Source organism: Clavelina lepadiformis, chromosome 5 (genome assembly GCF_947623445.1).
Source record: "Clavelina lepadiformis chromosome 5, kaClaLepa1.1, whole genome shotgun sequence".
In the NCBI taxonomy this organism is placed as follows: domain Eukaryota; kingdom Metazoa; phylum Chordata; class Ascidiacea; order Aplousobranchia; family Clavelinidae; genus Clavelina; species Clavelina lepadiformis.
Window position 1 is genome coordinate 10,754,067 of NC_135244.1, and position 20,304 is coordinate 10,774,370.

The window sequence follows — 20,304 nt, forward strand, 5'->3', positions numbered from 1 at the left end:
ATGCACAACAACATTTATTTTTTAATTTATTTTTCAGTTTTGTGCAATAGGCCTATCATTGGTAATAATGATAAAAGCTGAAAACGTGTAGCTAATAATTAACTTGTAGTATACTATTGTCAATTACGGTTGACATTTCTTACTTTATTTTATCCGTATATTACTATACTCTACAGTCTACCATATGAAGATATATTGTATCAGTTGGTTGCTGTTTATTAGGGATATACCACTATGAGAATGGATAACACCAACTTGCAGAATAAATAAGTTTTAAGGAGGCGTCAAACCCCCAAAAAATGCCATAAAATCTTTGTTTGTTTTATGATACAGTGAATTTACTAAAAGACTGATTACTCGAAAACTCCTCCATGAGGCTCTCTGAAATTTTACATGTCAATTTAGTATGCTTTGAACTACCATTCCATAAAATGCCATCAAAAAACCATGATTCAAACTTTTTTTACAGAGGCCCAAAATAAACACTAGAATTTTTGGTCTAAAAACCCAAATTCAGCTACTTTCATGCTAATTCTGCACGCGACCTGGGACATTGAGGCGCACCAACTGCTAGGGTAATTCCCAGGCTAGAAAACAACACCAACAGTGCTGCCTGGTACCACGACAATTAACCGTGGGAAATTGACCGCGAACAAACTCACCGGGGACAACTGACTGTGACGTAAATTGCGTCGTAAATGACGTAAATAAAATCAACCGCGAACAAACTAACCGTGACGTAAATTGACCTAGACCTAGAACCAACTGACCGGAATGAAAATTGACCGTGCAAGTGCTGAATTATTGTGTTTAAGTTGATGGTAGTATATGATATGTAAAGTAAATATTTGTTTGTAATTATTTCCTTTTTTTAACAAAATTTATTTTTATTTCAATACAAATTGAAACATTTATTGAAATAGAAATACTTTCGGAAATACGAGAAATACGAGTAACAACATTAAAAGAACTTCGCTGCAAAACACATATGACACTACATAATAAGGGCACTAAAATTTATACAAACTGTTATTTGACAAATAAGAAAGTTTATTCCACAAATTGTAGGTTGTGGGCGATTCCGCTGAGAAAATCTTATTTTGACCTAAAAAGTTTAAATTTTGACCTTATTTTGACCTAAAAAAAATTGCGCAATTAGAACTAACATTTCAGAAAAAAATCATTTGATGGAAATCACGTTGTACAAACAAAAAACAAATAATGTAAAAAAACAACATTAAGAATAAGGTAAAACTTTAAGAACAAGATGAATGACGTGACGTCACCAGAACAAGATGACGTCACCAGACGCGCTAAAAGGCCTTCCCTCTCTTTGTGGCTTTGGTTCTAAGTATAATTTGGGGCACTGGAATTTTGACCTAGATCAATTAGTCGCCGGTTAATTTGATCACGACCAATTGTCGCCGGTGAATCTGTTCACGGTCAATTGACGTGATCTCGTGCTGCCTTATGATTGGTTTAATATGTTTTTTAAAGCCCTACGTAGGACGTCCAACAAATTCATAAAGATCTTAGTTCTAGGGGTTTGACGCCTCCTTACAATGCGCCTCCTTACGTATAAGACTTATACAATCTGTATATTAAAAATATCATCACCAATTAAAGCAATCACTGTGAGTCTGTGACCGTTACGTCACACATGTTAAGCTAAATATTACCCATATGGCCGTATACATTTCCAAGTTCAATTAAACTATTACAAACATTTAAGAAGAATATTCCGTAATTTCTCACGTTTTGCAAATTAGTATTGGCATTTTTTTGTAATTCCCTTTTTTCCATAAATTAGTGTCACGATCCCCAGTTTCCTCATTCCGTGAACTAGTATTATCCACCTTTATTTACATAAATAAGATATCTATGAGCAGGCATTTATTTATCTCCTAGACAACTAACGCTAAGACTGAAATCAAATATGGTTGTGGAAGTGTGGTTCTGTCTTTGAAGTTTCATTTCAAGCTCTTAATACAAAGTACCTTTTTGTTTGTCGTCTGCGTAAATATAGGCTAACGGTATTTTCAATCTAACAGTCAAAAATACCTTTCATACCGTGAAAAATGCCTACTATAACTGCGGAGATGGCTTTAGCTTCCAATCGATTGAAAAAATGATTAAAGTTTTGTTAAACCGGTGGGCCCGACTTGAAAATACAGAAGTCCGGCAGTTTTCGACTAGAAATCGTGCGGGTAAAGACGCAAATTTTTGGATGATGACGTGCACTTAAGGCTTAATTTTTTGTTTATATATTTTAAATTAGCGTTCAAACAACCAGCTTTTTGATTTGGCAGCGTCTGTTTCACCGGCTGCATGCCGGTTACACAGTTGGTATTTTCTTTCTTCGTAAATGGTGACCGGTGAATTAGACATTTACTTTACCAGCTACTAACGATTACCAAAGTAGAAAAATACGAATATGGTAAACAGCACATAATGCTAGTCAGTGAATTGAAATGTATGCTAATTTCCAACTTAGAAAGACATACTAATTTTTCGAAAGCCTAATTTAACCTATAACTAATCCCTTCTTACCCAAACTCTAACTTCTCATAATTAATTTGTTAAGTTAGGCTTTGAATTGAAATAAGCGCTATTTTTCAACTTGAAATCATTTTTTTCTCCAAAGTCTAAATTAATTTGAAACTATTCCCCTCCACCCAAACTCTGACCTCCCATGACTAAATGATATCAAAACTAAATTTAACCAAAACAAGAAGTGAAATATTAGCAAGATTCAAACCCGAGACCTCCAGCTTACGAGCCTAATCGTTGACTACTACCCCTCCTCAATGCTTTCACCCCCTCATCCAAAATGAGAACTGTCATAAAGCCATCAGCAAAATTCTGCCGGCCACCTTATTGTGATTCAACAACTTTAATAAACATACGACAACGATGAAGTCGTTACTTTGTTTTTGTTTATTTATTATAAATCGACAAGAAAATAAAAAAGTTTGGCATGCACATTGATGAAGATTGTGCATGCAGGTGATACACTTTCCACAGAAGACATTCTGTGTTCTATATATTTATATTCTGTTTAGCCTGTGACACAAACATTTGAAATTAGAAGTTTTGGTAGCGTTTTCACAGTGAAGTGCTTGCTTGCCAAACTGATTTTTGGACTTTTTCGACATGATCTTGGGTGCGTTCAAAGATGTATGAGTCACTTTAAGTGCACACTGACAAGCTTCTAGGTGCTGGATGCTTTAACAAGCCTCTGTCTGTCAGTGTCTGTGAGTCTGTCTGTTAGAAAACTTGCCGTAAATCATGTAAAAATGCATAAAAACTGTGTCCACAAATCATTAAATATATACAAAATTAAGGTCTAGTATACAAGAGTACAACCACAGAATCCCATATTTGTACAATTAATAGATCCTAGCTACTCAAATTGTCACGTCATCTGGTTGTGCACTTGTATACTAGACTCCAAAATTCAGTTAAGTGAACATAATTGTGCTTATTCACGCACCTGAAGTGCGCTACTAGATATAATTATAACCACACTCGAGTTTGCTCTTGCCCAATTCTGCAGACCGTCTTGCTGGAAAGAACACTCAGCCTTCTTGAAAAGTCAGAGCATTAAGAACTTTTATAGTTGTTAAATTTTCAATTGACATTATGCGCCACAGATTCATCAACATACATGCCAAAATTTCATCTTCATGCGGTTAATATCATCATGTCGGTTTTAACGCTGCGATCTGCACATGCAGGAGTCGACTGGTGTACCCCATGACAGCTTTCTAAGAATAATGTAAGTGTGGACAAAATATTCAATGCAGCTGTGTTGTGAATCAGGCTCACCCAAGTACCTAAAGCAATTGCAATTATGTTTTAAGCTAAGCAAGGTTTTCGTTCATTTGAAGAGTTATAGATTTTGTCCTGATATTATTTACTAGACTGATTAAATTAACTACTGTATTCATAGATGAATTTTTGTATTTAAATAATTTTATATGCAGATATCTGTATATAGATCTAAAAAGAAATTTCCATAAAATTACATTTTTGGTAAAATTAATAAAGCGTTATGTCTAAAATGGGCAGACACCAAAACCGTGGGAACCAATACACGTAAGTTGTAATTCTTAAACTAACAGTGCATGTGTATAAAAAATATATTAAGTATGATATATGTAATAAATATCACCATAGGCTTGCACAGCTATTTTATACATGGTGCATGTGATTGGGATATAGATTAGTCACATACTTGTTAAAATTGCTCTTATTAATGACTTGAAGTCATCTTAAATTTATTGCAAATTATTGTATGTAATAACTACAATCGCTTAAGTCAGGGGCTTCTGTAATGATCAACGATCCGATATATAGGATAGTATCATACTATATGTAATAATAGCAGAAGTAGTTCACGGATCGGCCAACTGATGATGTCGTTTAGGCGATATATAAATATCTAAGACACAAAATAAATCAGTTGGCAGACCCGTGAACTACCTCTACTGTTATTACAGATGGACTTAATATTATTATAATAGATGTGTACCTAAAGCATATTTTTAAAAATAGGTCACGTGCTACACACTCAAGTAGTATCATTAACACTGCGAGTCAAAGCAAGTTTATGAGCAGAAGGAGCGATATCACTGTATCGCAAAGTCGAAGAAGTGTTACATTAAGTGAAGCAAAACTGGGAGATGGAAAATCTACTGCAGGGCCAAAACTGGGCATTGTTGTGAGGATTTGATGCAATAATAAAAATGCTAATGCAGTGTGGGATAAATACACATTAACATTTACTATAGCCATCAGTAAAGCAGGCCTGGCCATCTAAGATGGGCAATCTCTCGTGCCCACCTGAATTTGTCGAGGTAGTATTTTCGCTTATCAAAAAGTGATACACATTTGACAAAATCTCTCACCTGGCACTGACGAGGGGGTTTTTCACCGCCCTCCTGCCAAAATTTTGATGGCCAGGCCTGGAATAAGTATTTATTCATTTTCGTGCATGTATATTTTTTGCTCGAGTTGCATAACATTCTGATGGCTCTCAAAACTATCAGTAGTATCATTAAACTTGTAGCTCCTTCGTTGTTAGGTGCGGGCATCTTGCACCAGTGGTGGAGGGCAGGTAGTTTATCTACATATTTCGACTAGGTTTTGGATGAAGATGGAAATGATGTCACACCTAAACCACTACACTCCTTTGATCCAGGAACACAGAAAAGCCAATTATTTGGAAGTGACAATCAGTCAACTGTTGGAACTCCTACCGATGTCATGTCTTTTACTTCATTTTATCAAACAGGCGCAGCCAGTGCTTATGCTCAGCCATTTAGCAGGTGATTTTCTATTCCAAAATAAAAGTGTATACTGCAGTACATGGTAAGTTGAGAAGCCAATTTTTTTTAATATTCTTTCATTTAATAGTTTTAGATAATTGATTAAATGAAATTTTAGCAGCAGAATAACGAATTAGTCAGAAATGAACAATTAATTATTAATCCGATCTAAAAATTTTCCCCAAAGTGGCATCATCAGTTTCTGCATAAAACAAAACCGCGTAAATATGAAGTAAAAATCATAACACTTTAAATTAAATGAGTTCAGGTCAATATTCGGAAGTACATCCAATAGATCAGCGAAATCAAAGAAATCTTCTATAGAGTCTAGTGGTGAAATTTCTGAAAGTGGCCCAGAAGTTACAACAGGATTTGCAGGTATTTTTCTGTAGAATACATTTAATCTTAAAATATTTGACTAAAAATCACCATATGTTTGGTTTATATATATATAAAATGGTTTATATGTTTGTAGAAGAACTCAATAATCGAGCAATTATAGAAACTTTTAAATTTTTATTTGGACAGATGTCATGACAGTGCGTCGAGAAGAAATAGAAGAATTAACTGATGAAGACCTTAACAAAGTGGTAGATATTATTCTTGAAGAAACAGATACGATCTGGTTTTTTGAACAAAAGGGAATCTCAGTTTCAGAAGAAAGTGAAGATGCAGATACTGTTCAGTGAGTCAAAACTAGAATACAATAGACTCCACTTACTATGGCCACCCAGAGAACAGACCATTTTAGTTATAATATTTGAATAGACGCAATAACTGAAGCTGCAACCATACCGTTCAACCGTTCCATGATCCAGTTTGGCACAAAGTGACAAAAAACATAGAATTCGTCATTTATTTCATTAACATTAAACAGCATCATTAAAGTCAATGTCAATAGGTGAATTGAGTACACATGAGGCACAATTGTCACTGGTACATTGCATAATTAACACGAAAAAATGAGAATAATATTTGAAAGAGATGAAAAAGAGGTCATAGTAAGCAGATAACGTTATATGGCAAAATTCGAGACAGTCATGTTATCTGTGATCAAATTAAGCAAATTCTACTGTGTACTAGGGTCAAGGGAATTTATAATGTTTTAAATTATGCTGGTTATCATGACATTACTAACATATCACATTGAATATTTAGAGTAGCTTATCTACAATAACAATACCACTCCTTTTGTTTTTTCATAGGAAGAAAAACTTACTGTATGAGGAACTTTGTAAATCCAAGGAAGGAAATGATCGTTTTGCTGACCGAGGAATGCAGACTTTTAATAATGCCCTCAAACATAAGGATATCCAAGCTGAAAAGGTGTTCAAAAGTTTGTTTAGTTAACCCAATGTCACTCGGGAAGTATATGGTTTATAATGGTAATGGATTAATAAACGTGAATGGCCCTAACCCCAATAAGTAACTGTGCCACACATGATTTTATCTGCATGCAATTGTACCCACAGTTAGCGCACACATAAGTTCTTTGTTTTGCTGTTGCTAGTTAGTAAAGATTAAGTCTAGGTTTTGAAGTCACAAGCCTTTATGATTTTTGGTAAAAATTGCTGTACCGAACTTTTGTACATTGGATATTTACAAAAACGAAGAAATTTTGGTTTAATTCCTATAAATTGAATTTGTTTCAATTTCTATGCAATTATGATTGATGTAATTTCATATGAGTGCAACCGTGCCATTGCATGTGACTGCAATTACTATGGAACTGTAGTAATACAATAAATATGATAGTATGGTAGTTAAGTAAAAGGATGCTAATTTGTCTGACTCGCTTATTTAATAATGGAAAAGTTGTAATGTTTACATTTAACCTGAGGAAATTCATGTGATAGTGATATAGACCTACCATAAGCAAATTTGTCAGTTGAAAACATGAAAATGGTACAATTGCTTTGGCACTCATACTCATATTTTGGTGGCTATATCATGAGTTGATGCCTAAAACATTTGAACGGCAAAGGCTTGTGTCTATGTCATATTAATCCTGTTTCACATGTTAACTTCTCCCATTTAAACATTCAAATGTATATTGTATCTTTTGACGTTTATGGTGTGAATAGCAAGCTTGCATGTAACCTCATTTCCCACCCGATAGCCTCCCTACATGCAAGATCACACCTAAAAACGAAGTGTTGGAATGTATCATTAGTCTTGACAAAGACATCAAAGGCCAATTTCTGTATATTAGCATACCTTTCACCACTTTACTAGGTCCATTGAGGTAATAATTATGCAATGCGTCTATCGATGAGTAAGGTATTGCCTAGACATGGTGAAATTATACACAGGTTGAACGCACTTATCGATACAAACAGTTTTTCACGGGAATAAAGATCTATCAATCACACATGAACCTTACACACTTAAAAATTTACATTTAGTACGACTGTTTAGTCCACATAAAAATGAATTTCAACCCCAATAGAACATTATTTGTGTGTTGTAAGACTTTTCTTTATGAGTAATAATGTGGTCAAAAAAACTCGCATTATACAATACCACACTCGTTTTTTTATAAGTAGCTTTAGTGAAAGTCTGTTTAGCTTAGCCTGCTATAGATTCTAAATTTCGAAAAAATTTTTGAAATGAAAACATTTTGTTTCACGAATATGAAAACTGGTAGTTTTCAAACCAAAATGATGTTCATTATAGCGCTTTTGATTGTAGTAAGTTTTGAATTGATTCGGCACCATTTTCTTGTTGTTGCTTGTGACACTAAAATTCTTTCGCCATAGTGCTAACTGCTGTCATAAATTAAGGTTTATATCATCATTGGTTTGTTTATTGGTCTATAGTAGTTGTCTGCTTGTGTTTAAATAAAGTATTTATTGATACTCAACAAGCACTGATTGGGTTTTGGTATAGTAGATATTCTATGGAAATTTAAAAGCAGAATTATTTTTTACAGATTGGGCTAACAGATACAGGAATTAACGTAACAACTTGGGACATGTTTGACACATATGCCACTGCTGTTTCACTTCCTACCGATGAGAAAAATTCAGAAACCAAAGCTGAAAAAACTGAAAAAGCGGTCAATACTCAAAGCAAGCAAGAAAGTGAAGATAGTGTCGGAACATCACGGATCACAGGTTAGTAAAGGCCTGAATGGTTGTTTTATACCATATTACTTTGTATGGGATATAATACAATAGGTTGCCAATAACATTTGACTAACCTTGAACATTTTTTGGATCGAATGCTCTTTTGTATAGCGGTAGCTGTTTTAAAATAACAAAAAAACTTTTATGAAAGTTTTTTATTGAACCAGTTTGTGTGTAATAACTTTCCTCCGAGTTTTTAAGAAATTACCCCATTTTTCAGGCAAAATGTTACATCCAAAAATAATTTTAAGATGTCAGACAACGCAAAAACTTACGATGTTTGATAACATATGTTTGTCTTGGATTAAAGATTGATATAAGCTGTTCCCAAGAAACTACAATAATATCTGCTGTCAGGTGGGATAAAGCAGATTAAAGAACCACCTAAAGATTGTAAAAAACTAGCCCTAGTCTTGCCTAACATGTCAAAGTGGTGAACTGTGCATTTTTGAATGCTGGTTTGTTAAGGAAATGTTTCTTGAATTTTACGTTGTTAGTCATTTTTTAAATAATGAAAAATTTTAAAGTGACTTAGATTAATATGTTGTTTCATGTTTCTTTATTTGTTTTGGTAGTTGATTTGTTATATTTTTTTGTATTTGGGTGTTTTCCACAACTTTGGTAGAAAAACGTCAGGATATTTTACCCATCTTAGTACTATCCATATCACATGGAGATGCAAATTAATATGCGAAAGTTGATGTCACAGATGTTGGAATAGGGGACTTGTTGTCAAAGTAATATTGTACATTAGTGGAAGCAAACATACTTTTAAGGTATATGTAAATACTTTTAAGATATCTTTATAAAGGCTGCATTCATTTTGCATCTAAAGGTTGAACACTGAAGAGACTTTATCGACATATGATGTTTTTAGGATAGGAAAATGTGACAGCGGGTCCTTGGTTTGCATATTGTGCTGGGCATAGCTATGTTTGTACATTTTAAAATGAATAATTGTCTCAAGCAAATAATCAAATTTATAAGCTATGACGGTAGCTATTACTCAAATATATAGGTGTTTTGCAGTTATTCGACCCTTAAGCAAACAACTAAAATTTTGTTCCATGTTGTTGGTGTCTTAGACCAGAAGTTTAATATATGGCGCTGGTGTGTAATTTCTTTATAAATATCCAAGAATTGAACATGATTTCATTCACAACGTTAAGGATTGACAAGCTGCTACTTGTTCATTCCATGGTTATGGTAAAATTTGAGTGAAGTAGGTCGAAGAACTAACATTTTCTGGGAAGCAGATTAGTCCGTATCTGTAATCAGGTTAGAAAATTATTGAGAAATCAGATTGATCAGGAAAATATGAGGCCATCGAGATATTTTGTGTTTATTCATTTGTGCCCAGCGTACTAACGCTAACTAAGAGTGGGTTGCCAGGTTTGTGAATCTTAGCTGTGTCATACATTCAGCCTGGGCAGAATCCACTAGGTGTGAACAAAATAAGGGTATCACACTAAATTTTACTTTTAATGTTCTTCCTCAATCTACAAGTTACTTTGTAATATCTTCAGGTATTGCAACGGAATGATTTTTATTTGGTTCATGTCTAACCTCAAAAAATTTAGATTTCTCATGGATACATAATAGATTATAGCTGGTTAAGGTAATGGTTTTCCTTTAGAATGGTAACTCTGTTAACTAAGTTGTCAAAGTTACGTTACTGCTGAAGATTTCGAATTGTTTTAAGATTTATTAAATGAGAAGTTTAACATTTGATGAACATGCTTATTTACAATTGTTCGAATTATAAACAATGTACTTGAATTCATCGCAAAAAGTAGTCTAATGAGACAGTACCTTGGTCTGATTCATGTAAGTGAATACGGTCATCTCAATTTCAGTCTTTGCGCTGTTAATGTCTTTTCAGTCCGATAGGACAGGGTGTTTTCTGGCGATGAGTATCCAACAATTTACTGCAACTATGTTGGAACTCCTTATGGTGGTTGGTTGGTATTAGTAAATTTGTGATAACAGAATTATTCATAGGGTCCTTGCAGCTATACGTTGGTAATTTTGGGGCTCTGAATATGAGAAACTTTAGATAGATTTGCATTACTTGGCAAGGTTGGAAAAATATGGGGTCCGGTTTTAGTTTGATTAAGTTTCTACCAAGCCTCTCTATCTTGTGAAACTCACTGATGTCAACACCTCTTCTACTGTTCAGTTGGTAACATAATTTTGGTACATCTTTGCATAATATAAAAGGAATTCATATTCAACTGGTCATGGCAATCGTTAGCATTTGTTTGTTAAACTTTCCAGGATAACTTTACATTTTTCCTTATGCAATCGCTTTAATATTTGATGGTCATATTGTTGCTGTCTGCTTTATCCACAAAATGATGGTGTTTGAGGCTACATTGTAGCATGTTAAGTTTTTGGATGTCGAGCAGTAGGAACAGTGTATACTCATGTGCAATCACTTTTCAAAAACCATTTATTTGATATCATGGAAAAGACTAATGTGTTCATGTTTTTATAGGCCATGAGCAATTTGCTTGAATTATTGATGCAGTGGGTAACTGAATCATTAATAGTGCCATAGCTTTAGAGTTTGTTATGATTTGAGTATCTAGCATTTAGAGAAGCTTGGTAAAGACTTAATCTAAACCGGGCCATCCTATCATGAGACAGCGATTACATTCACGTTGATGTATAAAAGCTTGAACAATTGTGTTAATGGTGAATAGTTACACTTCAAGTTTTAATCATTTCAACTCAATAGAGGAATCTGTCAATGTCATTTTAAAAGTAACTTTGCCGTTTTTGTTTGTTACAGTTTTCAAATATAAATTGAGTATACCCGCTGATGCTGCATTAAAGTGGCAATATAAGCTTAGATTCTTTATATAAAATTCTTTGGTTGATCATCCAACTGTAATTGTCATTGTACTCATACACATCAATATAACTTTAAAATTACGTTGGTTGTGGACAAGTATCGATTACTATAACAAAAAAGAATAGTGCTGAAGAACGAAGTCACAAAATAATGGTACAGTATTCAAAAACATCAATGTATACTGCATATCCATGGTATTGCTACAAATATTACGCTGCTGCCATCATACGGGTAAATACTGACCTACATAGGTCCATGTTAAATCTTTTACTTGTTTCAATCTCCCTTTGGCATGAGCTTTCATACTTGGATGACTTACAGAGTACGTTCCAATTAATGCAATGTGGTCTGATGCCATATTACAATCAAGGATATGTCTTGTGTGGTTCACACCTTCAGGTGGTTGACTTTCATTTGGAGAGCACATCATGGAAGCTCTTGCTTCTATGTTGCTACACATTATCATACTGGCATCTCTCGTGCATAGTTGCACATCTAGTCTTGATTCACACATAGGCTGAGCTAATTTTGTTTTGTATATTTTGTCGTCAGTTGGCCAAGGGGAGAAAGTCCCAACATTTTCATCATCAGTGAGCACAATGTCATCACTATTTTGTTTCGGAATTATCAGTTTTGTTGGCTTTGCTTCAATTAATCCAAATTGATTCAATCTTTCTTGAAATGACTCTTCCTCTTCGGTAAAGCGATTTAAGTCACCCACAATTATGGTTGGAATGGGAGTGCCTTTAAGATTGTCTTGATTTATTGAAAATAATGCATCTTGTTGGTGGACCTTCACCTCCCCAAATGGCAGTACATGTGATACAACGACACAAACCTGCAATAAAGCAATCAAAATCATGTTAGTCTGTTAAGTAAAACATATGTATGATGACACAGAATGTCGTTGTGAACATTATCACTTTTATCATGTCAATAATATAGTTGTTTTTATATATGCTGAAATTAGTGATATATACATTTATATATATACCTTTTGCTGATTTTCTTTGTGCTTTAAATAAATGACCCCAGCACATCTTCCATACTTGTCCCCTTCCATCAAAGTAAATTCAGGCAATAGACAAGGTTTACCGTTTTCGTGAGCTACCCAACGGCCAAAAGATTTTTCTATAATCCACTGCATTGTAACACAATTTTTATGTAGTTATATGAACTTCAAATATCTATCATACCATACCAATTACAAATGCAACGACTACTTTTATCAATTTAATGATGTATGAATGTGTCCACTACACCTGGGACTTTACTGAAACTGCAAGCACATTGTTGAATGACATGTCATCTTTATTGTTTGCGTAAGTTTTAACTGAATATTCTTTTTCCTCAAGTAGTCTAACAACCTCTTGAAGATTGTCTTGTTTACGAATCTAGGAGAACAAATGATAAAAACAGTAGTTACTTCATTAAACATTCAGAGAAAATAACTTATCTATAAATAAATAGGAATAGTATACACAATAATATCAACTCACTTCATTAAAAGCAATGACGTCTATAAACAGATTTGGTAACCCATTCACTAATGTACCGATCCTTTGGCGAAATGAGTATTTATTTCCAAATTCTTCGATATTTACCAGTTTTTGGCTATGAATATCACAGCTCACATTTTGCGAGTAAATAACAATATTATTACATGTATTGGTTGACATGTTTACGTAAGCCTTATTTTCATACACATAATCTAGAAACAAAAACGGTACAGTTCATTATAGCAATACATAAAAGTGCTTTGAATAAAACATAAAGCAACAAATCAAACTTGTAGACAGTGCAAAATTAATCTCATAAGACATGTAGTTTTATGAACTGTAATTGAATGCATGTGATTTATTAGTTATTATCAGTAAGCGAAACAAACACAGTGATTTGTACACAATGTATAAATTAATACACAATGTATAAAGTAATGTGATAGCAAGTAACACTTGAGCAACTCTCTCATCTCATTCACCACAAAATTTAAACTCTAGCAACTTGCTTTAGCTTTTCCTCAAAGTTAAAATAGTTAACATGGTCATTGGGTTCTTGATGGTATACAATGGTAAATGTTTACAACTTAGTCACATCTATAATGCAAAATCCTTAAACCATATAGAGCGGAAGACAACAAGTACCCCAACGACAAGTATCAGCATTTTTCAGTCTTTTAGCTTTTAAATCTAACTTTTGTTTGGAGAAACAGATACAAAGGAATAGTTAATGTTTTTGAAATTGATATATGCAGAAGAAGCTCAAGGCCAAAAATTACGTAAGGGAGCAGTTTTATTTTAGAAGAAACAGAATAGAATTAAAAAAGTTCTAGAACTCTTAGAACAGCTGCATTTTCTGCAATGTAAATTTCATTTCACTTTCCATGGGATTGTTTTATTAGTATATCATATACCTCCCTATTATTGCAGTGTGGTCCGATGCCATCCTTAGGTTCAGCATGTGCCTGGTTTGATTCACGTACTTTTGTGGCTCTGACTCGTCAGGCTTGTGCAACATGGTTGCTTTGGAAACTACTTGCTCACATGTTATCATGCTGGTATCATGTGAGTACAGTTGAGTGTCAAGTCTAGATGTTGACATTGGCTCATACAGCTTCATACTATAGATCTTTTCATCTGTTGGCCATGGCATGAAGGTACCAACATCTTCATTATCCTTAATAATATTTTCATTGGCTGAAAGTGGGATTACAAGCTTTGTTGGCATTGCTTCAATCAGGTTGTATAGTTTCAGTTGTTCTTGAAAAGTGTCATTCTCATTCCAAAAACGATTCATGTCTCCTGCTATTATTGTAGGGACGGAGGAGTTTTCCTTGTTCAGTGACAACAGTGCATTTTGCTGTGCATACTTCACATCACCAAATGGCATGACATGTGAACCCAAGATACACACCTACAAATCAGAAGTCTAAGATTATTATAGTGTATTTTAATTTAGCGTTGTTAGTTATAAAATGTTTACAAACACCTGTTGCTTGCTTTTTTTGTGATGTAAGTAAACAACCCCAGCACTTCTTCCATGACGGTCCCCCTCGATAAGACTATGAGTATCTCTCAGACAAGGATGATCATTTTCATCTTTTGCAACCCATAAATGTTTCCAAAGTTTGGGTATCCACTACATCAAACATGAAAGAGGTGTTCATTCAAGAATACCAAGTCGGATACAAATATCAAATAATTCAGAATATATTTTTTTACTTCTCAAATATGTAAAATTAAAAGTTTTTGTAATTTTCAAAACAAAACACGGCTGTTAAAGCTATCAGGTGCCGGGTTCTCGACATAAATTGGTAATAACTTTCGTAAAACGTTTTAAATCTTTAAGGTCATACAGTTAGTTGGGAACAAGCATACAGCCTAACCACACGTATCATTTTCAACAGCACTCGCTTCATATATATTATTAACACAAGTAGTATATATTTGATATTCTGTATTCAAAATTAATTAATCTATACTAGATTAATTTAAAATACAAATATATTCAAATAGAGATATCCCTATATATGGAAGATGTATACTAGATAAATAAGCACTAAAATTCGACCTACAAAAGATTAAGAAACCCAACGAGTAATCTAATAAGGCTGTTACCACATAGTTCAGTGGTAACATTAATTTTTGTATACAAATTTCAAGAAAATCTAGTCACATTGACAGAATACATAGGAATAATATTAACAACACTAATCTACCGATACCTATTTTACCTCTGATTTCTTCGAAATTGCCATGATGTTACACAATGTTAGCTGACTGCTGTTATTTGCAAATTTTTTTGCAATAAATCCTTTAGACTCTAGGCTGTTTATCACAAGAGTTACATTGTCTGCATATCTAATCTGAAACATAAGTTTATGATTACTGATTAGGCTTAGATAGGACAGGTTCAAAGAAAACTACAAGTAACCAAAAGCCTACAAAATCTTAGGCATGAGTATATATGCAATTTTACCTCATTTAAGATCACAACATCAACTTCTTTACTTTGTAATTGATCAATCACATGGTGAACACGATTGCTAAAACTAAAATCATCACCATATTTATCTTGCAAACGTTCACTTGTGGAATCGCAGGAGACATTTTGTGAATACACCACAATTTGAGTCATTTTAAAATAAAATTACTGTATAGTAAACTTTAAAACCTGAAAAATTAAATCTCAGTCCCATTAATTTGCATTTTATTTTATATGTAAGAGAGTCGTGCAAGTATCCTGACAACATCAGTATTGGGAGATGCAGAACACCAGGAATACAGCAATCTACCCCAGGAAAAAATAGCTACTACAGAAAACAGTGAAAGTGGTAAGCAATTAACACATCAAGAATAAACACTCACTGTAATGCTACCTTTTGCATGAAATTTTTTATATGATATTGAATGTTATACAATTTTTTTTTAATATCTACAAGAAACATCCTTGATAATTACACCTACTCTGCCTGCTTTAAGCTACTAGTATATTACCACAATATCTATTTTTAGTCGTTTACTGTGTTTGAAGGTGTCAACCCACAATGGGAGGTAATCAGCAATAGTGAGAGCATAAAACAACATTTGGTAGTGATGGAAAGGGTAGTCACACAAAACATTTATCAACCAAAGCAAGCTGCTTACAGGGGAGTAGAAGTGCTCATAGGTAATGGAGTATATTATTATTCCTGTACATGTATAAATGTGATAGTTGCTGCCGTTTTACAACGAAAGACTAATTTCAAATTGTTATAACTATTCTTAAGATCCGGATAAAGAAAAACCTGAATCAGAGAGTGTAACTGGAACTGCATCGCCAGATATAATGACTTCAATGGGACCAACCTTGGATAGATTATGGTCATATGGTTGCTCTATAACAAAGGTGATATAATTTATGTACTAAAACCTTTTTAATAACACCACTCCACATAGAGACGTCCTTATCTAAATATATTGATATGTCAGACTCCTTAATTTTGAACGAACAATATTGAACCTGCATTTCAAATAGGCTTGACGGTCAAGCAACCTTGTATACTGTAAATCAGATACTCATAAAACCAACATGAATGGAACATATTTGATATGTCACCTAACCAAGTTTGCTGTTAAGTGAGAAAATGCCCGCTCTTATTACAAGTTGTTAACAAAGCATTTTTTGAAACTTCCTTTGAAAATTTCTTTCAATAGTCAAACATCTTCACTACTATATATATTTTGCTTAAAAACAACAAGGTGTTCCAATTTAAAATAATTATCGATAAAGAAAATACTGCAAATAACTACATTATCATATTCAATATTCTGAAATGGACACCCCATTAGCCACACATTATTGGGCTAGAACGGAAGTTACAGAACGAAAATTTATAATTAATTCCACTGCTTTTACTGCTTCATTTACAAAATGATTAATTATAGTTGCAGGCGGCAGTAATAATGCTCAAACTAACGCATGTATTTTGAAGGGAAGGAATGTTTCTAACATGGCTTGGAATAAAGTCAACCAAGATATTTTGGCTGTTGCATATGGATATTTTGGATTCAATGAACAAAGCAAAGCAAAAGGGGGGTTGACTTGTTGCTGGAATTTCAAAAATCCAGAGGTTTGGTTTCCTTAATATGAAATGTTTTGATTTACTGGTACTTAACAAAGTTACAATGTAAAAATAAAATTAGTAAACAAACAAAACTTGGGAAAGAGAAACATGGTTACACTATAATCTTACAACCAAATTAATACTGAGATATATTGTTGTAAAGGTAGAATTGCTTTATTAGTACTTCTCATATTTTTAATATGCAAGATGTATATCATACATAATGTTCAACAATGTATCATGTGTTCCCAGTATTTATATAAACAATTTCCGTGACCTGCTATTAACTGTTGATTTGCATACACTCTAGTATCCAGAAAGAGTTTTCCATTGTAAGACCAGTGTCACTGCCCTAGACTTCAGCACAACCAATCCAAATTTGCTGGCTGTTGGACAGTATGATGGAACAGTTTGTATATACAATGTGAGAAATGCCACTGATGCTGCTGTTGTGGACAGTTTGTAAGTATCCAACAAAACAAATTGTCATATGAACTAAAATCATTTAGAAATTTACTAACTAACTAGACAATACAATTTCTAGCTTAAAAACCATTGGTTCACCGGTTTAAGTTTGATTATAAGTGTAACAGACAAAGCTAGCAAATTGGATTTGTACTAATATCATATAAATACAAATCGTTTTCAATTTGGCACATGTATATGACTGGTGTTTCTGGACACATGTTAACAAAAGCTTATAAAAATATTTACCACCGAAATAATAGCATAAGTAATAAAAGGAAAGATGGTTAGTAAACCTGAGAGATTGTTGCAATAGAAATTCGGAAACATGGTTCGTGTTTTCTCTTAACAATAGTAGGGAAGTCAGTTAAGTTAGGTTTTTAATCAATTTAAATTCATTTTTTGTTATGTTATGTGCAAGTGACTGTTCTGGAAAACATTCTGGTCCAGTTTGGCAATTGTGCTGGGTGGAACGTGAGAAAGGGGTGGGAGATGATCGAGGTGAAATTCTTGTGTCAATTTCTGCAGACGGACGAATTGTACAGTGGTCTATACGAAAAGGATTCGAATGTAGCGGTGGGCACTACACATAAGCTTAATTAACTTCCATTCAAAGACTTTCTTTCTTTATAAAGTTACATGATCTTAAGGATAAGACCAGAAGCTAGAGAGCATTAGAATATTTAACTCAAGGTAATAGAAGACTTGTAAAGTCTGAAGTGAAGCAGACCAGCAACATATTATAAAAGAATGCTATACATACAATACATGTTATGTAGACTTGATGAAACTAAAACGAACTGGGGGGAAAAATCCACAAAAGAAGAAGGAAAAAGCAGAAGCATTTATTTCACGACAAGCTCCAGGAATGTGTTTTGACTTCAACAAGAAAGTAAGATTTTCCTGGTATAATTGGGGTGGCAATAAAATTTGCAGAATATACAAGTATATTTAACATTTAGACATGTCAATATAATCAATAATCATGATCTAATGTTGTAAAATTTAGTGACATCCAAACACATGCAACAGTATAGTCTGTGTTCTGATAAAGTATAATATTATAATTAATTGTATGTATTGATTTTTGCAAGGACGCAAACATGTATCTAGCTGGCACAGAAGAAGGACTTATACATAAATGCTCCTGCTCCTACAATGAACAGTTCTTAGACACTTACAATGGACATACCGGTCCTTTATACAAAGTGCAGTGGTCACCATTTTCTCCAGACATATTTTTGTCATGCAGTTCAGACTGGAGTATTAGGTTTGTACTGTACAATATAATATATACATACTCATTTAAAAAAGGAATTCTTACCACTGATTTTACTTATTAAGCCTTTCCTTGCATTTAGATTGTGGACTCAGTCAGAATTAAAACCAGTGTTAAACTTTTTTTCAACTACAAAAGTTGTGCATGATATTTGTTGGTCACCATTTTTGCCATCAGTCTTCTGTGCTGTAAATGAAGGTGCAATTGAAATATGGGACTTAAGCCAGAACACGTATGTATGACTTTTTCAAAATTTTAAACAGTTATTTTCATTTTATTCAATTAAATTCGGATAACGATCCCAATTAGGGTATTGACTGTACTTTAAAGAAAATTAACTTTACAGGTTAGATCCACTTATTTCACAATTAGCGAGTCCTGGTGTAAAGCTGAGCTGTTCTCTGTTTTCAAATAACTCCAACAGTATTGTGGTGGGAGACAGCGATGGACAGGTGTCAGTTTATCAACTTCGTAACATGGAGGGAACTTCATTAACTCAAGTAAAGAATACCACAAAAATCCAATTTAAGATTGCAACCTATTAATTCATATTGAATTAATATTTGGTGTAATGTATTCTATTTACATATGTGTTTTTACAGAACCCAAATTTGCTGACTGACATTGTGGGGGCATTAGCCAGTCATTCTGACCACAGAAATGGGGATAAGAAGAATAAAAATTAATAGCTCTATCAAAGTTTATTTGAGTTTTCTTGACAAAGTTTTCTATGTTTTTTCCTTTGCATTAAGTAATACAGCTGATATGCTTACCATTGTGGGATCTTTATTTTGTGCTGTAATAAACTATTAGTGTTATACCAATTGTTTAAGGCTTACATTTGTTTGAAGATAACCCTGCACGGTGGGATTTTGGTTGCACTTGCACTACATGCGCTATGAGCATTCTATTGAAAATGCATGTATTACTGATTAGGTTAGTTTGAGTAATTAGAACATACATAAATCCCGAAGACATACATTTCTTGGTTATGAAAGTGCACAGGTACAAATTAGAGTAACCGTGCCATGTCTTTCTTAAACAGTGAAATCACAAAAAATTGGTGTCTATAGAAAAGTAAATTGGAACATAGGCAGTTTCTCATTGTCATATAACATGTTTCAAAACGATTATAAGCTACACAGATGCTAAAATTCCAGACATTTGAGCCTTATGAAAATTTCTGGCTGAGACTGATTTTGATACCAAAACCTATTACACATATATGTCAACCTTAGTTTTCATTCCAGTCATCTAATCTAAACTGAATTTTATAAATGGAAAGTTAACTGCTATGTCAAAATGGTAGGGATGTGACTTCAAACAACTTGACACAAAGAATTATTGAATCTATTAATGTACAGTATATGCAAAATAAAAATATGATATTAGTACCTTAGTTTGCACCACACTGGAATCGCTCAGAAGCATGTTTCCTTAAAAAAATGAAAGCTATGAAGTTGGTGTTTAAACTTCACTCTATGAATCTCTTATGAACAAGGGATATTTCATTTGTACCTGTTTTTGCGGCTTGGTGTTACAAAAACTTGACTTCATACATAACATCTCTTACTGTTGGTAAGTAAGTTGGTAGTAATTTTTTCGCTCTCTAAAAAAACATTTTTGCTCCACATTGGTTT

The 20,304-nt window shown here is 33.6% G+C and overlaps 3 protein-coding genes across 3 annotated transcripts; 1 reads left to right on the forward strand and 2 right to left on the reverse strand.

Annotated features, from left to right (window-relative positions):
* The first annotated feature begins 3,940 nt into the window (after window positions 1–3,940).
* LOC143458738 (dynein axonemal intermediate chain 4-like) lies at window positions 3,941–19,488 on the forward strand. Its single transcript, XM_076955590.1, has 18 exons — window positions 3,941–4,098; window positions 4,558–4,723; window positions 5,146–5,330; window positions 5,599–5,708; window positions 5,859–6,015; window positions 6,536–6,656; window positions 8,263–8,446; window positions 15,541–15,648; window positions 15,849–15,983; window positions 16,084–16,202; window positions 16,789–16,926; window positions 17,231–17,382; window positions 17,807–17,961; window positions 18,165–18,277; window positions 18,480–18,655; window positions 18,747–18,896; window positions 19,011–19,164; window positions 19,267–19,488. Exons 1-18 carry the CDS (start codon window positions 4,055–4,057, stop codon window positions 19,348–19,350), a joined length of 2,451 nt encoding a protein of 816 aa, XP_076811705.1. The 5' UTR covers window positions 3,941–4,054; the 3' UTR covers window positions 19,351–19,488.
* LOC143458739 (uncharacterized) lies at window positions 11,305–13,001 on the reverse strand. Its single transcript, XM_076955591.1, has 4 exons — window positions 12,815–13,001; window positions 12,578–12,709; window positions 12,310–12,456; window positions 11,305–12,153 (listed from the first exon to the last, which is right to left on the reverse strand). Exons 1-4 carry the CDS (start codon window positions 12,992–12,994, stop codon window positions 11,539–11,541), a joined length of 1,074 nt encoding a protein of 357 aa, XP_076811706.1. The 5' UTR covers window positions 12,995–13,001; the 3' UTR covers window positions 11,305–11,538.
* On the reverse strand, window positions 13,026–15,565 carry LOC143458741 (uncharacterized). Its single transcript, XM_076955592.1, has 4 exons — window positions 15,294–15,565; window positions 15,049–15,180; window positions 14,304–14,453; window positions 13,026–14,228 (listed from the first exon to the last, which is right to left on the reverse strand). Exons 1-4 carry the CDS (start codon window positions 15,450–15,452, stop codon window positions 13,713–13,715), a joined length of 957 nt encoding a protein of 318 aa, XP_076811707.1. The 5' UTR covers window positions 15,453–15,565; the 3' UTR covers window positions 13,026–13,712.
* Window positions 19,489–20,304: the final 816 nt, after the last annotated feature.